Source organism: Chaetodon trifascialis, chromosome 6 (assembly GCF_039877785.1).
Source record: "Chaetodon trifascialis isolate fChaTrf1 chromosome 6, fChaTrf1.hap1, whole genome shotgun sequence".
In the NCBI taxonomy this organism is placed as follows: domain Eukaryota; kingdom Metazoa; phylum Chordata; class Actinopteri; order Chaetodontiformes; family Chaetodontidae; genus Chaetodon; species Chaetodon trifascialis.
Window position 1 is genome coordinate 6009279 of NC_092061.1, and position 24266 is coordinate 6033544.

The following is a 24266-nucleotide window of genomic DNA, read 5'->3' on the forward strand; positions in this document are numbered from 1 at the left end:
AGAAACGGAGACGATCTCTCAGCTGATTTATAGTCATAAGGGGATCATGGTTTCTTGTATTCACATTGAAGTAATTCGGTGCCCAATGCCCACCTTTTATTGAACATATCAGAAGGGAGAGGGTCCAGCCTGGGAACTAACTGTATTAGCTGGCTTTGGCTCCATGGACCCTGTTTCTAACATTTCAGTCACTGTGTGGACTGACAGGCATTTGTGCACCGTTTCTGTTTTATTTTGTTCCAATCGGTTATGTCTATTTGTTTGTCTTTGTTGTAAAAAGGGAACATCTCATCAATAATATATATCTACATAAAGAAAGATCACATGAAGCGCCCTGTGACTGAGCACAGGAACAGAGAGAAAAACGCTCTGATCAACGCAGAAACAGGCACAAAAACTGGCCGCAGTTTAAAAGTCAGTCTACTTAAAAAAAGAAAAAATCAGTCTCAATAGATTTGAATATCACAGGACTTCAATTACACGCCTGTGCTGCGGCAGGTACCGGGTCACATCTGTTCCACTTGATGACAGCAGCGTGTGACGAGCTGTGAAACCAGACGTATCAAGAGAGAAATCCCCCTGGAGGTCAGCTCTCAGTTACAGAGCATGGAAAACCTGCGCTGACAGCTACGCAGCCATAACTCAGCACAGAGACGCAGTAATGACATTGTAAATCTCATCGACGGTCTACCTTGTTATTAGGTGTATCAGTTTCAGTCTGTAATGTCTGAGAGATCTAACTTCTACTTAAAGATTGGACAGAGGGGATGTTATGATGATGCATGCCGTAGAGAATGTTCTACTCTGTATGCATGATCAAAACTTGAGTAATGCTGTGAATGAAATGTTGGACATGGACCCATAAATCATGCAGCTGGTGCTCTTCTTCTGCTGGAAATTCCACAGTGAAGAAAAGGATGAGTGCGTCACAGTCCGCGGATTAGCTTTGAAAAGGTGGTGGAGTCACCTCGCTCATCACACACGGCGAGAACAGAGCAGGGAGTCTTCCTCGCTGCTGGTTTAAAGGGCCATCTTATTTCTCAGCATGGCCTCTTTTACTGTTAGCCATGAAGGAAAAAAGACGGCTGGAGGACTCAGTCGCACACGTACCTATGGAGACAGTTGAGCATTGTGTCAAGAGTAAGCAGAGCAGTGTGGCTGCTTCCCAGAATTATTGCTGACTTTCAGGAATGCTGCCTCAGCCAGTCACAGGAGACTGCAGCATCTCATCACTCTGAAGAAGCGGGCAGCTCAGTGAAAGAGAAACTTACTTGTTAGGCAATTCATCTCCATCGATTTCTACCCTCAGGGGTGCAGCCTGTGCAATATGGAGCAGGATACGTGTGGATTTAAGAGGATATGTACACTGAGGCAATTCATTCAGTATTTAAAACTGTGAATGCTTTTCTTAAATTGCCATCATTGGCTGTAAGGTGAATATGAAGTGAATGTCAAAGCTGTGAAGGAAAGGTGAATAAGAAGAGAGGAAGGTGCGTCATGGCTGCTGCAGAACGTGAAATGGAGCAATGGCTCCCTCTGCAGCAACACAGCAAGATGTGCTACCATGTGAAGCACAACACAACAGCCAGGTAAGCTGCACAGGACTTCATTAGTTAATAATAATACTAACAGATTGGAGTCCATATCATACTGTTAAATTTAAACAATTATAATGAGAGAAGACAATGAATGCTTGAGAATGAGATGTGTTTATATTCCTTTCCAACTCAAACCAGACATGATGAGGACGAGCTCTGCAGACATGAGCGGTGACGAGAAAGCCACAGACAAAGACAGACACAACAAAACTCACTGTTCTATATAGTATAAATAGAAATTCTGCACTTTTATTCGCCGTGAGGTCACTTCTGCCAGACTACAATAAATGCTTTCAGCGGAGCTCACACCATGAGGCTGCTGTTTGTAGTAAAAGTCTGTCTGGATAAAAACGTAAACATCTGCAGAAACAATCTAAGAATCCGCAGAGGAGACATCAGGGAGGCCGTATCTCAAACTGCGGATCGTAACATCTTTAAAGGTTACTGATGTCTGGTCAGCTAGGACGAGGGAGAAGAGAGTCTAACGAGGCAATTGACTGAACAATGCAGTGAACATGATGTCGATATGTGTGAACCAATGCAGTCACTGTACTAATACGCTTGCACAATGCACACTAAGCTGCTGGAAGCCTCCAACAAGCCTTTGATCAACTGCAGGATGCAGGTTGAAATGTTAAATTAAATATGCTTTTCTGTACAGTCAGGGATGTTGAGGCCAATAGCCTCTTGTCTCAGAGTATAACTACAAGAAACAAAGGACATTTGTACGCGAACAAAGCGCCTCCTTGTCTCTCTTGGATTATGTTTTTATCTATTGACGCACCTCTGCCTCTCCTCTTAAACCTCTAGATTCAGTTCATCACTCCACCCTGTGATTCATTCCTGGTGACAGTTCTGCTCATCACTGCAGCTTGCATGAAAAGGCTGGGTGGGAATCTCTCACAGTCAGACATGACAGGCACTGGTTTCCATTTATTCACAAAGCCCTTAATGGCAACGTGCCGTCATACATCTTATTGGACTTAGACTTTGACCCGATCACGTGACTGGCTGATGCTTCCACGTTCAAACGCTTAAAAACTGCTTTTAGTTTTTTGCTGCACACACTTTTACAAACACACATTAAAACTCCACATTTCATGCAGTGAGTAATGCTCTTGTTCAGGGTTGCATTGGATTTAGCATTTATATTTAATGTTGACTGGTGCTGTTTTAGTTGGCTTGCTTTCAAGAACACATATTTGAGTTTTGTTTATTACTTAGTTGAACATCACACAAATCATCAGCCATAAACATCTCTTAGTCAGCTGGTTTCCTCATCTGGCCGGCTAGTCATAACTGTGGGGAATCCCCGGTGGGAGCTGCGTCTGGATTACATACACATACACACATGCAGCACACATACTCTACATACTGTATTGTTATTTAATCTACATATGTTTTAATTCAATCAATTACTCATTTAGTCTATTCAAAGTAAGAAAATACAAAAACTTTAAATGCCTTATTTTGTCCCACTAACAAATTAATTCAAAGATATTCAGGTTATAATTACATAAAACAATTAGGTGACAATTAGCAGATATTATTATTAGAATTTTGCTTAATTAACTGACTTAAACAATCTATCATTAAAATAGTTGATTACAACTCATAATTTTCAGTCTAGCTGATTAATTGATTAATTGTTTCAGCTCTAATTAGGTTGCATGTCGGTGTGATACACAGAAACAGTTGATTACTTCAGAACTCACTACTGCAAACACTGCAACTACATTACATACAAACTGTGAAATACCTGTTTAACTTTATTTATTTCCTCTTGACTGAGCCATAGTCATGTCATTTTTGAGACCAAATATATTACGAAAAACTGATTTGGTTATGCTGCAATCACATTTTTAAGTGCCAGACCTCTTTTAATTTTGACAAATGGTGCTAATTCAACCTGATCCACTTTTTAGGAACGTTTTGGTCATATGACTGTTGCTTCAACATTCAAATCCTTTTTCATAGAAGGACTTAAAAATTTCACGGCGTGCTCGCTGATGCATCCTCAGCATCGTTCACACCTCCAGTGAAGGTGATTAAGCACCCAAATCCACCTGAGCGAACATCTAGACAAGCTGATCTCTTCCTTTTTCTTGAGATAGGCAATAATGGAAAAGCAGCAACAGACACGATAAAAATAATTGCTGAGAGAGCAGGAACAACACAACGATACAACAAGATCTGACACCGCACCGTCTGCCACTGGGCCCAGTAAACAAACACATTAAAACACAGGCATGCTGGCAGGGATTGGTACACTATGCAGCATGCAGGGAAGGCAGACATGCATAATAGACCCATCTGCTCTCATAAAGTCAAACACCTGCTCGGCATCATCAGAACAGAGAGCAGCATCATTGGTGGTTGAGCCCCTTTGCCCTCTCCTCTCCGCACATACATCCAGTGATCTCCTGGCTGGGGTACGCTGAAAAAATCTCCTTTCATCTACGACGCAATTTAGACTCGATGCTGCACTAAACACCATCAACTCAGTGCCTACAGTTGCTGGTTATTGTACACAGTTCACAGCGTGCGGCTGACTTAGCTTGAACTCATCGCTTTGTAGCTCAGTGAGATTGCACAAAATGAAAACAATAGTCCAAATCAGTGCAGGAGCGGGCATGTACAATGCACCTACTCACTACACACACGTACGCACGCACGCACGCACGTACACACACACACCTCTAAACATTCCTCCGTATTGATTCCTTTCACAGCGCATTCTTCTGTATGAAAGAGAGGCCCTGACTCCATCTATTTCACAATAACATCAGGTATGTGATGTATAGGAGCAACGGATAAAAAGCCCTTATTGCTCTGAAAAAAAAAAAGGGAGAACAGACTGGAATAGAAAGTCAGTCAAAAGCATGCAGCAGTGGGCTGACATCGACATGCCCCATATTCTTCATCCTTAATGACCGTGTGGAATTGAAGGTTAATGACTTGTCCCTGGTGAAGTTACAGGCTAAACTCGGAGCACAGTCTTGTAATGGATTCACACAGAGTGCAAAGTGACTTTCGCTGCCGATCTGGGTTTATGCTGCCTTATTGTAAAGCGCGGCGCCAACAGTAGCTCTCCGCTGACCTGTTTGGTTTACGTTCTCTATACACAATGTAACAAAAGCCAGACATATCTGCTTTGTGTGTAACTTCTTAAACCGCTCTTATAGCGGGGGGGGGGGGGGGGGGGTAAAAGTCTCCTTTATTTTGATGATTCCAGTCAGATTTCCAAGAAAACCCAGAAAAATAGGAGAAAAATGATGCACGCAGCATTTGCAACTATTTCTCAAAGCACCCGGCATAGCATGTTTGTCAGCAAGTGGCATTTTTCCACAAAGAGACAAAGCCTCTCGTGTTTCTAAGCTCTCTGTGATAAGTCAAAGGGGGCTGACAACAAGTGTCCTGGACTGTAAATGAAACCACACGTCGGAATTTGTGTGTGTGTGCGTGTGTGTGTGTGTCATTTTGTCAATGTTTAACAGAGCAGCGCAGTGGGGGTAACATTCGCAGAAAGGAGATACTTTTGGCATGAGGCAGTCGAGTTCTGCTGTACAGTCTGTTACGGCCGCGCTTGGTGGGTTATGGTTCAGATCTCTGCTGGGACGCGTATACAAAGACGAGCAGTTAAAATAGACTGAGAGAGAAATGGACGTAAAGCAAACAGTAATCTTCTCTGGCTGTCTAGAGGTAAAGACAAAGCAGGACTTCCTCTGTGTAATCTGGATCAGGAAAGTGGGTTAGCCCTGCATGCCAAAAAAGAGCAATTTTCCTGCTATATCAAGGGACCTGAGCCTCAAAGAAGTAGTGTGGCCCACATAACATAGCTCTCCTGGGGAGGGGAGGTATTGTGTTTGATAGATTGGGGAGAATGAAACAGTGGAAGGACATGAAAGCTCACAGACGCAGGAGGCAGAGCTAATGGTTTACCTGCGCTATGTTTCTTTAATGTTAACCATTTTCATTACGCTTAATCTGGAAGAAACAACAGCTGCTTTTACTGTTCGATAACTGAAGATGTAATCTAGTTTCTTTTATAGCTCTTTTACTGAGGCTCAGTGTCATTCATATCGTCTGCGAGTGCTTAACGACTGATCCAAAATCCCTGCATTGTAATATTTCTCCAGGGGACAAGAGGGGACTTGAATGGCAACCGTTCTGGGTCACTCTGATTCACCAGCATTATCCACTTCACTAACCAAGGTAGTAACTGAATGAGACAGGTCTGATGATGCATGGAGGAAGTTTCCCATCTGGGGGAGTGGGAAAGGATCCAGCGATTATGCCACCTCCATCTATCTCTGCATCTGTCTGTTAACCGAGTCACTGCCTGTGACAGCCTCGCTCAGGACAGCGTACACTGTGTGAACAAAGCCCGTCTACGTCTGGGAATATGCAATGGACCTTGCTCAAGGAGACACTGCTGCTTAGTCACTGTCTGTAGGTGTGTAGGTGTGTAGGTGCGTGAGTGTGTGTGTGTGTGTGTGTGTGTGTGTGTGTGTGTGTGTGTGTGTGTGTGTGTGTGTGTGTGTGTGTGTGTGTGTGTGTGTGTGTGTGAAACAGAGGCTGACAGAACTGCAGTTAGCGTGAATGACTAATCAAGAGTTCAAAACAGCAGCTTTTGTTCATAACAGAAAAATACACTAACATGTATGAACTGGATGCTGACAGTATGTGTGACTCACTCCCTCTGTGTGTGTGTGTGCGTGTCCATGCATGCATCACCTATCTTTGCTCTCTCTATTAACGCCTTGTTCACAGTGAAGTCCTATAACGTACCACAAAACGCACTGTGGCTGGGTGGGGTTCACTTGCAGCATCTTGCAACAGACCTCAGCTGTTAAACTGCACCCTGACACCAGTTGCCGCACAGAGACACAGGCCACTAACCACATTCCAAGGCCAAAACACTTACGCCTAAAACATGCACGGCCCTCACACTCAGGCGGTCTGCTCTGGATCTATGTACAGCAACGAGGACCTGGAAATAAATGACTGGGTGGCGTCAGACAGCAGCAAATAAGGGAAAGAAAGAGGAAAAAAAAACGGCCCAAAAAACCTTAAATGCAATTCAAATGACTAATTTTACTGCATCTCCAAGCTAAGCATTAAATGGTTTGTCCAGCATGTCCCGTTAAGGAGACTTTGATATGACACGGCTGTGAAGGAAGGTGCTGTCTTTGGGTCTGCGGAGGACATCCACTAACTATGACACGATTGCTATCTGCATGAGTTTGAGTCAGAGTCTTTGAGGACTGTCGGCTGTTCGTATAACGCACGGTGCGAACAAACAAATGAGCCACAGAAAGAGATTATCAAGGCGTAACAGCAAAGACATTACATCAAACTACATTTGATGTGTGAAATTTCCCTACAGACAATAAGTCATTGTGTTATAATAATAAACCACAACATAACCTTGCCTTTTGAATGAAAAGATAAAGAACGTGCGTCTGTGAGTTCACCAGTGAGAGAAGTAAGAACCTTTATTAAATGTTTTATTTGAACAATAAAGCTTTGTTCTCTCTTTCGCCAAACTTATTAGGCAAACAGTCCAGTCATTACCATGGGAACAATAGCAGGACATTGGCTGAATTTTACTCACGGCTGGAAGAAACTGAGATTAAACAATTTTTCATTTGTGCCAGCGCTGAGAGGCTGAGTAGGAACAGAGCTCCACAATCATGTACACACAAAGCCTGGGTAATAAAAAAAAGTTAAACATTTGCTGGTTAAAATATCCCTCAACATACCAAGAAAGCCTCCAAGCAGAAAGCTCCAGAGGTCGGCTTTGTTTGAGAGAAAGGGTCTTCAGAGGGGTAAACTTTTCCCTGGCATTTCCCCTGCACCCCTGCAGTGTTCAACATGCCAGACAGCCCTGAGGGTGCATGCACACACACACTTTAGAGTTCACAGAGATTTAAGCACTACTGGGTAGCCCCACACTAATTTAGTAGATTGGGCTAAAAATCCCATATCACAAGTCTCTCACAGAACTCTATGTAGATCAGACTTGGCACCTCTGACCCCTGCAGAAATCTGGTAGAATACATCCGCTCTTCCGGGCCCCTGAGCCCCTTTGCCTGGCATTTCATGCCCCAGCACAGGGTTTGGTTTTGGGCTGCCGTGCAGTGATGGCCCTTTGTTCTTTGGGTACACAGAGCTGCCTTGAGAAGGAGACTCGGGGGGAAGTTTTGGCATTCTGTGAAAACGGCTCTTCTCTCAATGGGATCATGGTCTGAGGTGCTTCCTCTTTGCTGGCAAAAGTGTCGTCCTGGCAACATCTATACGACCCCTCTCCCTCTGTGTATGCGGGGAGGCAAACATATGCTTACATAAACAGGCTTAGCTCATCACAGGTTTCTGCCAGGCCACATTAAACACCAGCGGAAGCCACACTGAGAGGCTGCTGAGCAGGAGGCTGCTTACAGTGCAAGGCCTGCCTCTGTGAACCATAAAACATACATCCAAGCATCTGGAGAAAACATATCACCTACAAAACATCTCAGACTTGGGAGGAATAACACCGGTTTCCACTGATAAAAGCAACACATTCCTCATACCTGAAAAGACCAGAATATGGAGGAAACATTTCTCTAGTTGAAACGAGCTTCTTCTGCAAATGTATGACCAAAAAAAACGTTGCATCACAGTACCCAAATTTGAAGATAGGAATTACTGCACTACTGGTGTGACCAACACATTCTTTTTAGGGTGGGTGAATATGTGCTGAGCAAAGGGAACACCCACAGTATCCAAATTTTCACTGAAGCCACTAGTATGTTGAGTGTGGATACTTCCTGGTGAGAATATGCGGATCAACAGGGTGGAGAAGGGCAGAGCACCAAAACCAACCACACCACAGCCTGAAGCTGTTAAAGATTTTACTTAAGCACACATGGCACACTCCCAGACCTTGCCATACACTCCTGAAGGTCGGGAGAGAGTGTGGGTGGATGGGTGTGTCATTACACACACATCTAACCACTTCCTGGCCTTGCATAGCTGGTGGTGGCCACAGCGCTGTGGACTTGCAGGGACCATCGTGGAGTTAAAACATAATGCGGAGTAAGAGCGCTGAAACAGAGGACATTCCATCCACACCTCCATATTAAAATAACTGCGCTGGCCCGGGCTCCCACTGCATGCCTGGGTGGCTTCAGCTGAAACGGCGGAGCCGACGAGGGCCGAGGCAGAGCAGAGTGCAGACACACAGCGGTGGTGGCCTTGCGGATCAGAGAGGAGGGATGCAGAAAGCAGATGTCTTCTCTGCTCCCACTGAGAGCGGCAGGCCGAGGACCGACAGAGCGGCTGCAGAATGGATTTCTGGACAAATGCTGTATGAGCATGTAATTGTTCGCTCGGTTTTTCATTCTCCTTCCACTCTTTGGCCATATTAGCCTGTCAATTCGTGATGCGCACACAGCAGAGTGATTCAGCACGACTGGTCCTCAGAGTCAGAACACAGCAAGACAGACTGTCAGGATATCTAAACTGGATACGTGGCAATATTTTGAACATTTTAAGCTTTTATTTCTATAGCTGACTGCAATAATTTGGCACACAGTCCACAGAAATCCCTCAGGTCTGGTTCTACAGTCTCTACACTAATGATAGCAGTCATTTAGGCTTACAAAAATCAGGCTCTTGGCTTTTACCTCCAGGTCTGTTAACACACTCTTTAGCCATTTTACTCCATTCAAATCATACTATGAGTGTCCCTTTAGCACAAACACATGTATGTAATGCTAAACCCTTCAGCTAATCAAATATAAATGGTTCACTGTTGTGAATATGGTCTAATGGAAGTAAGAGTTTGGGTTTGGGGGCATGTAGGGACAGCCATAACCTGTATCCTCACTGAAAACCCCTTTTTAAAGGCCCACATACTGTACATACAAATGAGTCTGCAAAACAAACTCATGCTCACTTTGGTTTCAGCCCAACAAAGGAGTCGTTCTATCAGCTCATTCTCTGATAACATGTCACTGACCGGCAAAAATTCCAGACAAATCACCTTCTACATACACACATTTACAGGCTCAAACATTGGCACAAATGAGCACACACAGACAAACACACACAAATGTGATATCCCTTGGCACTGTGAAAAGAGAGTGCTTTCACATTGAGGTGGCCTGCTTCATTGAAATGCCACAGACTGGTTCCACGGTGGCATTGAGAGAGTCCTAACACACAGAGCCGGAGGAAAGTCCCAGTCTCTGAAAGAGGATCATTAGCATTGGCAACAAAGGCAGAGACACAAATTAATCTTGTATGAGAAACAACTGAGAGCAGATTACAGAGTTAAGGAAGCAATGATTGTTGGTGTGAAAGGAGAGGAAGTCTTTACCCAGATAAATAACTAATGCAGAGACTAAACAGGGGAAAGGAATAGGAGTAAGGGGTGGAATTAAAGATGAATGTGATGCTTTGGCATATGCCCGGCCAGTCTCTTTTATCCCTTTTTTCGTTTCTTTTTTTTTTTTTTTTTTTTTTTAAGTAAACAGTCCTCCTCTTTCACCTCTGCTCCCCCCTCACCTGAACCACTGGGCATATAAATACATCAATAAAAAACCAATGTGTGCTGCTGCTCATCTTCCTCGTCACAATGCCTGTGAGGAAAACTGCTTTGTACTCTCTGTAGACAATCACCTACTCACGCCACCTCAAAATAAACCCGAAAACACATGAGATCATTGACTCCTGCCTGAGAGACGATACAGATTTGACCACACTGACACTACTGCACCACCAGGAAGTGTTATGTGTCACTGGCCTTTACCAGCTCGTGTGTCAGATATGAACTCATGCTGCTCAGACACCAGATCAGGCTAATTCTGACTGCGGATCAATATGACGGAGTGTGCCGGGCTCCTCGGGGGTTAGTGGTGTTTTCCTGTGACATGAATTATAAACAACTAGTGCACATAAGCGGACAAAGTGTATGCCTGCACACACACGTGGACAGGATGAAAAAGCAAGAGCGATTCAGAGAGGGAAGGCGCGAGACAGGATCGATACCATATCTTTCCATTTGCCGTATTGCACCATTAACATTCCTTAAGTATCCTCTTACCATTGAGCCTCCCCCCCCACTGGTCTCTCTTACACACATCCCTCTGTCTAGTTTTAGCAAAACAATTCACTGAACTTCTAAAACTGTGTACATCTGAAATGGGGATTTAGTTTTAATTTAACAGACGCAAACACCCCAAAGACAGGGGCATGTTTCTGACTGAAATACCAAATACCAGCTCTCTACAGTCAAACGGAAGTAATACAGAAAACTGCCCACGGCTCACAGGCGAGTGTGTGTGTTTGCGTGAGTGACACACAGAGAGAGGAAGAGAAGGGAGAAAGACAGAGGGAGGGAGGGAGGGCTTTGCATCAAAACAGCATTAAAGCAGCCTGTGAGTAAAAATAATCGGAGGTTAGATTGGAAGTCGCGTCTGTGTCTGCTCTGCCGACGAACGGTGGCTAATATGAAGCAGATGTTGACATGGGAGCTTTGCAGAGAGGAAGGGGAAAACATGCATGAAGAGCACCACTTCTAATCCAGCGATAAACAGCTGAGAGGGATACACAGGCTACAGCTCTGACCTAGTTCTCAACTTTTGGCTGCAGCCTCTCTTGACTGTTCCCTTGCAGGTGACTGGCCACATGCCGCAGTCAAAATAAAGCAGTTCAAAGACGTACAGGTGAGCCAAGGGGGTGAAATTAAGGGTGGGAATCACAGAGCAACTCGTGATACGACACGATCACGTCTCCGACGATAACGATGGTATCGCGATACAGCGACTCTGCGATACTTGATATATTGCAAGACAATGCAACATGAGGTCTGCGTAACTGAAGAAGAGGGGCAAAAAGCAGGAATTATCCATGAATTACCTGCATTGTGGTGTCAGGTTCATGGGATGTGACAACTGAGATGAAACCAAAAAAAGGGCAAAGAGCCTTATTGTAGCACCTTTTTAACACACACAGAGATGCAACTTGTCCATATCCATGTGTGGGAAGCCAAACTGGGGGAATTAGTTTAGAGTACCTGCATGTCTTAATAAAAATATCAATATCTGGAGCCAGTATATTGATAACGTATTACAAGAGAAAGTAATACAATATACTGATATTCGTATTTGTCTCTGATTAATTTCCAGGTGCTTTACAGAAGAGCAGCTTCGAGATGTTATTAGAGGAAAATGTTTTAAAACAGTTGAACAAGGCAAACATCAAGGGAAGAAAAGGTCTCTTGAGAGCCAAATTCTAACAAAACGTATAAATGAACTTAAAATGAGCCATCGTGATTAACTAATATCATGCAATAACCAACTGCAGGCACAACCCTGACAGCAAATCTGTGGAATAAACACTACCATGGGAGATGGAACACAGCATAAAGCACATTAAAGTTACTACCAAGCCACTGCTGAGCAGCACAGACACATTTCTAAGTCTCTGTAGGAATATTATTGGTTTCTGTTAAGAGTAGGGTAAAATGCAAAGTAGTTTGGAAATGCAGCAATTAAGAGCTTTAACGGGACCTGAACGCACCAGCACAGCTCCCCGGTGCAGTGTAATTAAAACGCCGCACAAAGCAAAGCACACACTCAAATGCCTTCAGAAGAAGATTAAACGTGTGCCAAATAAGTTAGTTTGCAGAGGGAGAGAGATCAGTCAAACTTGTAAACAGAGAATCCCCCATAGCGTGTGTGCGTAAGCGCGTGTGCGCGCTTGTTGTGTGTGTGGCGATAACTGGCGGACAATCAGAGTCTACCTGTGATGTGTCCAGGAAAACGCTCTTTCTGAACTTCCCTCGCCGTATCTCCATTTCAAGGGCAGAGCCGCGGGCTACGGTGGCTCTCGCTGTTTGATTTCGGCAAAACATCGTCTCCGCTTCCTGGCAACTTCACAGATAGTCCTGCGCGCACCGTATTAGCTGAACTTAAAGTGAGCGCAAAGGAAGGAATCGCTTCGGAAAGTGCCAAACAGCCCAGCGCGGATCCAGGCGGCACAAAGCGGCCCCACCGGAGAAAACTCTCAGGAGATTTAGGCAAACCCCGAATCAAACACTGTCGTTGCTTCTGATGTAGGATCCGAGACTGAAGCAAGTCCACAAGCAGTGGATAAAAAAAAACACACAGCTGACTTTTCACGTTTCCAAACACTGCTCCTTGAGCGTCCAACTGACACGATGACACCCCATGTGGTGCAGCTGAGACCTAACTTTGCCCTGTCCTGTATCCGGAGACCTCTACCGGCCGTGGATGGCCTCCACTCTGCTGAGATTTACTACTGCAATCTCAGTTGACTGCTGCAGGCCTGTTTGTGCAAGTCACTCAGACCACATGTGCGCACGACACCAGTTGTTTTATTAACATCTGTGCGCCTAATCATTTCATTATGGTATAATCACTGTGAGAATATACAAAAAGGAGACCAAAATGCCTACATGGGCTCTTTTTGCACTGTCTTTATACAGTTTGCAACAACATATATTTAACCCCTTTCACTCCAAAAATGGCATTAATATTCCCTTTAAGTAATTTCACAGTGAGAGCATTACCCCACACTGTAGGACATTAATCACTGCACTTAATTTAAGCTGCATATCACACTTAAATGTGTGTGCTGTGGTTTAAATGAACCCAAATTTATGCATGAGATGAGCATTACAAATAGAAAAGCTATTATCTTGGGTGATGTAGTCAAACAGATGCCATTTTTAGGGCTGCACCACTCAATTAAATGAAAAATTTCTATTGAGTTCAGCATGGCATGTTTGATATCGCTGCAAAGCTTCGCTAGAATAAACATGGGTGTAAAAGATGTTTGGCCAAATAATGAGCCTTTGGAGGATGAGTCCAGCAGTATGAATCCACCATTTATAAAGCTCTGATAGGAGCTTTAAAAAAACAGTATGCTTCAGGTGATGCTTCTCTTTAGCCTCTAAGTGTTTGTAGCCTTCTCAGGGGGCTGTAAAGCGGGGGGGTTGGACTTTGCCTTCACAGTACAACATCCTATTTACGAGCATCTGCAACAGAGCATGAAGATCCAGCAGGAATGTGAATCACAATCTGTGGCGGCACCAGGACTTCACCGAACCTGCTGTGAGTGGAATTCTGAGAGGTCAGGGAGTCATCGAGGATCCGTCTCACGAGGTCACATCCACATCCAGAGTGACCGAGGTCTGCTGGGACGACACGAAGTGATGCTGCTTATACGACCATAAGAAGGCACATTTTATCCACTTGCAGCCTTCGAGTTATGAACCTGTCTCATAGTATGTGTCTGTTTATTCTATAGGTTTCAAGCAAGCAGCGTACTAGAGCTCCAAACACAGCCTCATATCAACTGATAGTCTGCCTGAAATGCTTCAATGCCACAACACTTTCATTTCTTCCACTTCTCAGTAATACCTCGACCAGATCAGAGTTGATATTACGAAACCCATTGTGCGGTGAAAAGCCAGTGTTCAGCACAGCTCCATTTATCCATTTCCTGCATATTCAGGTGCTGTGACCTACGGTGTCACCTGAAACTGTCTAAATAAAGTGCGATCCATTTAAATAAGACAGAATCAAAAGGCAAACTCTGTTTAATTGCGGGCCATTGTTCACTGTGATTTTCCTATTTACAACTTAACTGATTAACACTGGGTTGGCAATTACCTCTGAAAATCCACCTGGAATCATGGTGTCATGTTGTGATGGTGAGCATGTTTGTTCATTTTGTCTGAATCATAAACAGCCCTGATACCGGAATCTGTCTGCCAATCATACAATCTAAATTTAACGTCTGTTTACAGTCTCTTGTTTGTGTCCTTTGCAACAGAAACAATATAAATAGAGCTGCATTTCCCACCTGATTACTGAACAGTTTGGTGCGCTCTGTTTACTGTGAAACAAAGTCTGGCAGACGCTTTAATCCAGTGATTTAACACAGACCAAACTCTTAGCAATTGTGCTTAATAGTCCAAATTTATCTTTTCCTGTCTCAAAAAACACATACTCACCTCTGTTGGGGTTAATGGTGTTTGCACCACAATCTTAAACATGCAATGATGACTGGAGTTCTTCAATGAGCTGCTCGATCTCAATGGAAAAAGGGAAAGGGGCTTGTGCAGCCCGTTTCTCTAATCTCCCCCCAAGTCTCTGATTTAAAAGCAGGATGTTTGTTGATGTCGGGAGCTTGAGTAAATAGCTGAAGGCGTTGTAACTCATGCAGCAATGTGATCTCACTTGGATGCCTGTCTGTTTCCTAGAAGGGACTATGTGAAATGCAGATTATGTTTACATGCCTCATGCTGCTCTGGTCAGTAGGGGGTAGACAGTCACAGAGGGGAACAGTGCTTTCCCAAGCGAGGTCTGACCCCCTTTTAACTTTTCTCTGGGATCCACCGAGCCCTTTGGGCAGCTCAGTTTACTGCAGAGTCAGGCAAGCAATGGGCTTATGTGCAGGCTTTGCCGTGGCAGATTTTAAACCCATCTGTGGGGGAAAGATAGGTCTGGTTTATCGCCCCTCGTTTATAGTGCATATTCTATTTGTAAATCCCACGAACTACATTTTCTCTTGTTGCCGTCACTCTTTTCTCTCCTGTCCTCCCTCTCTTGCCCACACAAACAGGCAGAAACAAAAGTGACTGCTACAGTGAGAATCAAATGCAGCAGCCGACACTGGCGCAGTTACAGTGGGTTATAAAATGCCGACCACAGTCAGTACACAAACAAAGGGGCCGCTCTTCACTCAGAGAGCAATGGCCATGGAGCAGCTGGAGGGAGACCACATGGTACAAAAAACAGGAGACAATCATGCCGTTACATCGTACCACAAAATCCTATTGTTTCTCTCTCTCCCTCCGCACACACACACACAGAGTATATGATCAATTGCCCACCAGTTTAGAACCAGAGGAGTGGGTGTAAGCAGGCAGCAAATCACCAGTGTAGGGAATATGGGAAATCAGTTTGGTTTCCTTTTCATGGAATGAAAGCACTACAGGCTGAGCAGAATGATTGTGGCTGTTCCCACTGTAATTACATGTGTTTTTCTATATTCTAAATATACTCTCGCATACAGTATTGGTAACCACCCCACTTCCTCCACTGCTCTCACATTATTAAACCTCAAACATTCCAGGAACGGTTTTAGAGATAACTTGGGAAAATAAATTAAATCAAGCATGCGCAGACACAAACACACAGCATTCATTCCACACCATTATAAAACATTAGTGTGGTGATACCAAGGGCATTAAAACACCTCAGTGTTCTCTCTCTGACCTGTAAAGGCCCTTTTGTCTTCATTTTAGGCTTGCAAGTTAAAGACTGCCCAGTGTAGAGGACGTACAGGGAAATGTGTTTCAATGAATTTAAGAATCAGTCTTCATCTGCAACAACTGGCCCAACGTGTCCCACTGTCTGCAGCTGAAACCTCGCCTACTATCTCCCTGAAATATTCACCCATCTGACGCGAGTTGAAAAACATTATGATGGATGCGATCCTATATTGGGTTGTGTTTTGAGGGAACACCTCAGGGAAAGCAGAGAGCTCAAATGCGAGGTGTATACTGGAACGATTCTTTGAATTAACTGTGTGGAAAGCACCAGAGGGAATGAAGCAGGACTCACGTCTGGCTCGCAATCAAACTCTAAGAATGCCGAGAGACACAAGTGTAGAGCAGACATGCAATTAGGAGTGGAGAGTGCGTCTCTGTATGGCTGTGATTCTCTACAGGTTTAAACTCACGCTCTTATGTATTCATGCCACATTTTCCTGTAACGTAAATACATTATACTAGTCTGACTTCTGCTGGACAATACTTGCCATTGCAACCACACGTCATGGAGTCTGTCACATATACATTATTCAATCTCCAGTGAATAAATCCCTCCTCTGATAATTAGTGAAACAACTGGAAAGATAGATTTCTAATGCCTGAAAAAACAGCTGTAATTACACACATCTACCATCCATTACTGTCATTTTACAAGTGTGTCAATCCCACAGTGCAATAAAAATAAAATATTGAGCGAGTTATCAGCTGTGCTCTGAGACCCTTTATTTCATCTATTTACAAAGAATACAAAACTCTCCTCCTTGAACTCTGATGAGCGTTCTGCTCACAACATGTATACTTCATTTATCACATTTCTCAAACAAGAAGAACACACATCAGGCACAATGTGGAGGGTGACTGCTGCTCCAGGCGATGCCCTGAGTAACTGAAACCATGAAATCTTGCCTTGATCATTTCATTTGTGGTGCAGTTTCGTCCAATTGGCAGCTTCTTTGCGTCCTTGTTTCAACCCCTGTATAAAAAAGAAGATTACGACGTTAATATGGCTCCCCTTTTAAAAATCAAGGACTCCCACCTATTATGAAGCTAAAGGCATTTGATGAAAAGGCTCTTCTGGTTAAGAAGCACAGCAGCAAAAATGAAGTAACTTCACCAAAAAGGCAAACAGCATCCACATTAGTATATATACCCACTGCTCTTCGCTTAATAATGCAGGAGTATGAACCTGGAAATAACAGCTGTGAACCCCCCTTTACAGCCCATAATAAGTCAGTTAGCTTCTGTGCACATACCAAGTAGTATCCTGTGTGATATCCACTCATGTACCAGGAGATGAGCACGCTGCCCAAGGCCTCGTCATCCACCATGTCAGGGCTCATCGGTGGAGGGGGAGGGATCATCTGAGGCAGAGACGTCAACAGAAGAGCGAGTGTGATCACAATGCTCAGAGCTGACAATACGTGTTGTCTGTCACTAACATGTTAAACTGACAGTAGCCTCTCAGTTTACCGGCCGGATGAGTAAATATGTGCCTTTTACATGCCCACTGAAGACCCCATTACTCAAATTAAACAGTAGCTGCTGCAGCTTTTGTCTTTGTAATTAGTGCAAAGATATACTCACCGGTGGACCAAAAGGCATCATGGGAGGCCAGGAAGGAGGTACGGGCCCATGACCACCAGATCGTCTGCTTCCTCCCTGGGAGAGGATGCAAGAGACAAAAAGGTTGAAAACAAACGTTGATCTCAGTTCCCCTGATCATTCTGAAAAGGACGTTGATGGCTCAAACAACACTCTTTAGTGAACTCTGCTTTCTAGAAAATAAGTGTAGTATGCGTTCTTGTAATGTCAGCAGCTTCCATATCGCCTGGAAGGAAGGCTGTAGATAACATACTGTGTATTATACATAAAACACATTTTGTATTCCTTTTTATGACTTTGAACAGAGTGTAAACCAATTATCATAACACTCGTCCAATTTATTGCAATCCAATAATACTCCACAGCTAAATGTATATATCCCAGTTTTACTGTTTATGCTGTAAAAACTTTAACGTTTCAGCAAAGAGCTAAACTTCTCACTGAATTTAAAAAAGCATAAACCGCTTTATTCTCAATTTGAACATTTTATCTGCCAAAGAAGTGATGTTTCCAGTCCAGTTTGTGTGCCAGCAGGATTACGGAAAAACTACAATTACACAAGTACGCTTTTCTCAAACGAGGGCATGACTATGGGAACATACATACACACCAACATGTAACTAATTATACTCTTACTCACATCCAAATGTGAATTGTCTGAACTCCACCAGCGATATTACGGAAAAATGTGAAAACTTTACACTTTGTGAGAAGAAGCAACAATACCGACTGTGAAATTTGCACATCACAGAACAGGGGGTCTGCACTGTCCAGGTGCCCTCCTGGTTATATGTATGAAAATAGTCTTTTACAAGTTCATTTTGTTTGCTGACTAATGAGAAAAGGTACTGAGTCACTCCTCTTACCGGTCTGAAAGCGTGCATGGGAGGTGGGCCTGGAGGAAACCCGGGGAAACCAGGAGCCCACATGGGAGGAGGTCCTTTGTGGGCCTTGGACTTCTGGGGTTTACTGTGGGGCTGGTGTTTGTGTTGGTTTGGTGTGGCTGACCTTTCACTCTCCTCTGCTGACGATTCTGCCCCATTTACCTGAATTGCAGAGAGGGATTGTTTCTTTAAATACAATTAAAACCCACCAAAACCCATTTAGTGCCAGTTATTAATACTGAAAATGTAAACATCCAGTCTAGAAAAAGGCTGTTTTCCTTTGATTCTGACAGACTGACAGCAAAACTTTTGACCCTTTTACAGTAAAGAAATTTCAGTCACGCTCTCATATTCTGCTGTTTGCACATGATAGAATACCTTTTGCATTTGGCTTGAGGAAGTAATATGAATACACCACCAAAACAAAACAGACTCAAGAGATGGAACATACACCATCATTAACCTGTTAAATAAACAGATAGGAAGGTACAAATAAACAAAATCCTACCTTGGTATTTGTTTCTTCATCAGCCTCAGAAATCTCTGAAAGCAAGTCTTCAAGGTTCTGCTCCTCCTCGTTGCCATAACCTGTATAAAGAACTATACAAGTGCCCCTCTTTTCGTCTATGGAGGAGATGGTGGCTGCATAGAGCTGGCCATCCTCGGACCAGTAAGCACTGCACGAGTCCCCAACCTGCCACTGAGACACAACATCAACAGTAATTGAAGTCAAAGTGTAACCATACTGTCTCAGTTGTCTGCTGGTCTGAAAACAAATCCAGAGTAACAAAAAGGGACGAAACACTAATTTAGATCTCTGTTACTATGATGCTGATTCCAGTGCTGTCGCTGAGACCCCTACAGGCTGTCAAATTATATATGTATGCATATGTATGTGCAGCTTTTAGTTCCTGTTACACACCTCTTTATCTGGTGGTGCATTGGTTCTTTTCCTGCTCTGGTTCCGTTTGTTGTTCTTGCGTTTTTTTCCTGGCTGGCTTTTCCTGGAGGGTTGTGGCTCATCCTCGCCTTTCAGGGCAGTCTGGCACACAAAGCAAGAGCAGAGACGTAAGTGGCAAAACAAACATAAATGCTTCATGTGCATATACACTGCAGAACACCTGATTTACCTTGAATGATGCAACTGCCTTGTCATAGGCCTTTATCAACGCTGTGTCATCCCATATATCTGAATCATCACTCTGGAAAAGCAAAGAACAGGTACAAAGCCTCTGCAGATGAAAGATGTAATTCAACACAGGTCATATACGATGGAAACAGATTGTGGACTCTTGGTGTGCATTTTAATATATTTTGTAATTCTCTCGACCGATTTTAAATGCAGCCAGTTTTTGCAGTTGACCTGGCTTCATCTTTGCATCCCCTCCACTGTGGAAAGGATGGAAGTCCAAGTGCAGCACCTTTGTCAGGCTAAGGCTAATACTCAATACGTCTCTCAAAGACGCAGTATTACAATATGTCGACTAATGAAACATGTCATCCACACTGTGGATTTTTAAGTTCATGTTTTCAAACCATTTCCTCTTTGTTACCCAACTTACTGGTTCTCGGCGTTGATTTGTAACTAGCTTAGCTTCCTAGCATATCGTATCAAATCTATAACGGCCCACAAAGGTTCACATGTAATGTCATCTTATACACAGCAGTGCATCAGAACTAACCTGCCCAGCTCCGCGCATGAACAACACGTCTTCGCATCCATTCGCCATGTGAAAATAGATTTCACTGCTAACCGCTAATTGCTAAACAACTAACGAGCAACGTGCGTCGGAAATGTTGACGTACTACTGTGACGATGACGTATATATCTTGCGACGCAGCGGTTGGCGTGGTAACGACGGTAACTCTGATAGTCGGCTTCTTCGGGGCAAACAAAACCGATTGCAGTCTGTTATTATCGAAGCTACTATTGTTTTCCTCCACCAGAAAGCATCGGATGCCTTCTTGTATGAGTTCCCGAAGATGACTGGTTCCTCTCTAAGTTCTTTGGGTGCAAAGGTTGTTGTCGCTACATCCAGCGACGAGAATCACCCACCAGAAAACATCACTGACGGGTGAGTGTTAGCTTAGCTAGCTTAAGTTGTTTCTGAACTCCCGCCAACGGTTTTGTCGCTACAGTTACAGTTAATGTTAGGCGTTCGTTGTCTTCAATGCTACTGAATCCCAGACCTATCGGACTAGTGGTAACATGTTATTGTTTGTTTGTCCCTTTCACCCAGAAACACCAAAACGTTTTGGATGTCCACCGGGATGTTTCCTCAAGAGTTCATCATCCGCTTTCCTGAACCCACGACGATTTCTTCTGTGACAGTGGACAGCTACAATGGTGTGTACACTATATTGGGCCATACGAACTGTTACTATCAAACAAATTGTTTGAGAAATCCCGCAAGGAGTTAATATCTAATCTGTCCTGAAGTCCCCATGAGATACAGTAAACACAGGCTGTATCATTTTCCTAAAAGCATTCAATACATACATTCAATGCAATTGAATAAAAGCTAGTCTGTTAAGATAGACCTACTCATATTGATGGTATTTGTAAAACTGTATATAGATATTATATCTCCTAATATTTATAGTTAATGTCATAACATTAAAATTTACATTATGGATCATAATTTATATTCCAAAGTATGGACATTCCTTCATGCGACAATAACAATGGCCTAATTTTTCACATCTCTTAAATGGATTTAAATTATGGATTCAATTTAAACACAATCTAAGCCTTGCAAATTGCAACCTAACACATTCTAAAACTGAAGGACAAATGCATGTATGGTCAGCTACCGGCTCACATCGTCTATAGGGCCACATGTTGTGCTAAGATTAAGTCAAGGCTAAGTTTTCTTTACTGCATCTCTTTAGGTCAGTAGTATGTGTAATCACAAGTAAAGAGGCATAGATAAATTCAAATCAGTTGAGAAACAAAGACATTTTTATCATGTCTATTCCTTAAACTCTTTGATTGTATATGTGATTAAAACTATGATTTAAATGGTCAGAAATGACTGACTTGATTTGAAAGATATTGGATGAGAACTGATTGTGTGGTTACTCGAAGCAGTCAAAAAATGTGAATAAACAAGACTGAGAGTCCGTAGCCATGTTACCGGCACTGTGAGGCTGTGAGCTAAATACACACAGTGACAGTGCTAACATGCTGATGTTGAGCAGGTATAATATTCACAATTTCACCATTTTAGTTAAGCAGATCAACAGCAGGCACCAAGTGCATCTGAGGCACATGGGAATGTCCTCACTTTTACTGGTATTTGGTTATAAACCAAAGTGTTGGACAATTTGTTAGCTTGACCTGATGGTGGTGCTAGATGAAAAATTTCATGGGAATCCATCTGTCAGTTGATGAGACATTTCAACATAAAACCACAAATGTTAACCTCATGATGGCACCAGAGGAAAGTGTCATTAGGAAGCATCATCTGGGGACCATGAATGTCCGTGCAAAATTTCATAGCAATCCATCCAGCAGTTATTGGGATATTTCAGTCAGGACCAGAGAGCTAGCATGGCATGCTGAAAATTTCCTGCATTTTAATACTATTTCCACGCTCAATGTCAAAATACATTAGGTATTAGCACCAAAATGTTCAGTTTGTCAGAGCTTACATATATATTTATACATATGTACGGTTGTGTTTTTTTCTTTTGCAGTCAAGCATCTAAAGATAGAAAAGAATACCACACAAAATGCTTCTCACTTTGAGTCTGTTACAGAGAAAGGTAAGGGGGGCTCCATCTACAGTATCTGTTTGTTTAAATACCAAGGAACTCAAATTAGCATTAACAAGGTGATTGTCTTATAGAATTTGAACATACAGAGGGACATCTTCAGTCAAATGCCATTTCGGTAAGTCTAAATGAAAATACAATTATGTAAAACATACTAGGAGTGAATAGAACGAATAGATAAAACAACTACATGTCTTTATTTTTTTCTTTCAGCTAAATGGAAGCAGTGCAACCCACCTTCGTTTTATCATCACCTCAGGATATGATCACTTTGTCTCAGTGCACAGAGTCAGTGTACAAAATTGACATGCTAGATTGTTGTGAATTATGGCCTTGTAGTATATTTTTTGTAAATATATGGCTTTATTACATTATTTGATAATTGTAAATATGAGTAGATCTCATTATATGCTCAGTCTCCTACACACGGGCAGACAGCTGTAACTGTAACTGGAAATCTGATAAGCATTTTCCACGAGTATGTGCGGTAAATTGATTTGGAAAACCAATTAAAGTCTAAACAAAATAAACTTTATCATCTTAATCTTATCAGCAAAGTTCCAGTCGCAGACAAAGCTAATGATTGAAAGGTGCATTTTTAAATTTGACCTCAAATTCTGAAATCGGCCTGAAAACAAATACAGAAAATGGTATTTGTGCTTACTAAATGTTACGGATTCACGTATGGGGCTTTTTTTGTTTTCTTTTTTTTCATCCCACATTCATCTGTTCCTGCTAATTTCACAAACTGATCGCTGGCAAAGCTTTAGACTAAAATAGTTGGATTGTGATGAATGGCAGAATTACATACAAAGGAAATTTCTCTCTGTGTGAGAGATAGAGTTAATTAACTAATTTTGGGCAGTGGGGGCTTAAACTGGCATCAGTGCAGCCCCCCCATGAGCCAAATTTTACATCCCCATAGAAATCGGGAACCTTTTGGCGGTGCAGCTGGGGGGTTGGGGAACCAGATGGTTTCCCAGGCATCCAGTGAGTCTCTAAAGACTGCAGACCTATTCACACAAAGTATTCAAGCCACCTCCTGTACTTATATCCTCCTCATACACACACACACACACACACACACACACACACACACACACACACACACACACACACACACACACACACTTTCATGCACACTTGCACACTAACACTTACTCCTATCTACCTCCATTGCCATTTCAGCTTGTCAGTAGCAAAGGGTTCAGCAGTGTGTGAGGACCCTTTGGGACTCCCTCCCCAATTACTTTGCTGACTGCAGAGGAGCTTGGGGATTTGCTGAGGCTGTGTTTGCAGTAGCTTGGTCTGCATTCAGGGCTCCAAATAAACCAATAAAAATATGAAATACATGCCTGAATAACTAGCCCCCTGATATTTTAGAGCAACTAATTGCTTAGGGGTATGGCTGAGATATAGCATATTTGAGTATGTGAGTGTGTAATGAGTAATGAGGCCAAGGTAGAAACTGATACAGTGTTATTGACTCATCTATTATTTACTGGGATGGAATATATATTATAATGTTAGAGGTGAGGATCGGTCCATGAAATGAAGCGCAAACTCCCATTCATGGGAGTACAGTTTTTTTTCCACAATATTTGAGACTTATTACATTTCTTTGCTGAATATTTAACCAGAGATCCCTTTTTTGTATGTTGAACAAGTTTGCAAATGCGCCTCCCCATCACTAATGAATTCAGCCTCTTTTGTGCTTGACTGTCAGCCGATCAGGAGAATCACAGCAGGAAATGAGTGCATTATTATCATGTCACCACAAGGCAGGGCTAAATTATCAGCCAGTGTCTTCTGACAGCTGCCTAACTGCTGTCCAATCACGGCGAGACATCTGCTGGACCCGAAGTCTGTATGTTCAGCTGAGTCCATTCAAAGAGATGCATATCATACCCTTCCCTAAAAACCTCTCTGCTACTACATGTCATAATTGAAAACAGTAGATAATGGGAAAAAAATAAACAGTGAAAGCTGGAATTGTCTTGTAACCGTCATAATGTGCCTTTTAAAATCATTTTTCAAACTCTTCTGCTGTGA

General features: G+C 42.9%; 3 protein-coding genes across 6 annotated transcripts in view; 1 reads left to right on the forward strand and 2 right to left on the reverse strand.

The window, feature by feature from the left end:
• The window catches only part of rtkna (rhotekin a), a 55117-nt gene extending 42305 nt beyond the window's left edge, over window positions 1-12812 (reverse strand). The window contains exon 1 of one of the 4 annotated variants that reach the window (XM_070963754.1): window positions 12391-12812. In XM_070963754.1, coding sequence (XP_070819855.1) covers window positions 12391-12501 — 111 coding nt within the window. In that variant the 5' untranslated portion in view covers window positions 12502-12812. The remainder of the gene's footprint in view (window positions 1-12390) is intronic. The other 3 variants (XM_070963752.1, XM_070963756.1, XM_070963757.1) reach the window with 3 other exon arrangements.
• Window positions 12813-16653: 3841 nt separating this feature from the next.
• Window positions 16654-20244, reverse strand: smn1 (survival of motor neuron 1, telomeric). Its single transcript, XM_070964103.1, has 8 exons — window positions 20120-20244; window positions 19568-19639; window positions 19360-19479; window positions 18946-19137; window positions 18420-18599; window positions 17536-17610; window positions 17205-17312; window positions 16654-16924 (listed from the first exon to the last, which is right to left on the reverse strand). Exons 1-8 carry the CDS (start codon window positions 20165-20167, stop codon window positions 16868-16870), a joined length of 852 nt encoding a protein of 283 aa, XP_070820204.1. The 5' UTR covers window positions 20168-20244; the 3' UTR covers window positions 16654-16867.
• Window positions 20245-20250: 6 nt separating this feature from the next.
• hspb11 (heat shock protein, alpha-crystallin-related, b11) lies at window positions 20251-22934 on the forward strand. Its single transcript, XM_070964104.1, has 5 exons — window positions 20251-20512; window positions 20678-20784; window positions 22137-22205; window positions 22289-22332; window positions 22428-22934. The coding sequence occupies exons 1-5, from the start codon at window positions 20421-20423 to the stop codon at window positions 22518-22520; spliced, it is 405 nt and encodes a 134-aa protein (XP_070820205.1). The 5' UTR covers window positions 20251-20420; the 3' UTR covers window positions 22521-22934.
• Window positions 22935-24266: the final 1332 nt, after the last annotated feature.

Bases quoted from the DNA above. Each gene is read 5' to 3' on its own strand.
- smn1 (XM_070964103.1), bottom strand. From the start codon at position 20,167: ATGGCGAATGGATGCGAAGACGTGTTGTTCATGCGCGGAGCTGGGCAG. The intron at 17,611-18,419 runs GTAAGAGGAGTG...ATCCTCTCCCAG, and splicing joins CCATGCACGCTTTCAGACCG to GGAGGAAGCAGACGATCTGG. The intron at 16,925-17,204 runs GTATGTGCACAG...TTTTTTATACAG, and splicing joins ATCACACAGGATACTACTTG to GGGTTGAAACAAGGACGCAA.
- hspb11 (XM_070964104.1), top strand. From the start codon at position 20,421: ATGACTGGTTCCTCTCTAAGTTCTTTGGGTGCAAAGGTTGTTGTCGCT. The intron at 22,206-22,288 runs GTAAGGGGGGCT...ATTGTCTTATAG, and splicing joins TGAGTCTGTTACAGAGAAAG to AATTTGAACATACAGAGGGA. The intron at 22,333-22,427 runs GTAAGTCTAAAT...TTTTTCTTTCAG, and splicing joins TTCAGTCAAATGCCATTTCG to CTAAATGGAAGCAGTGCAAC.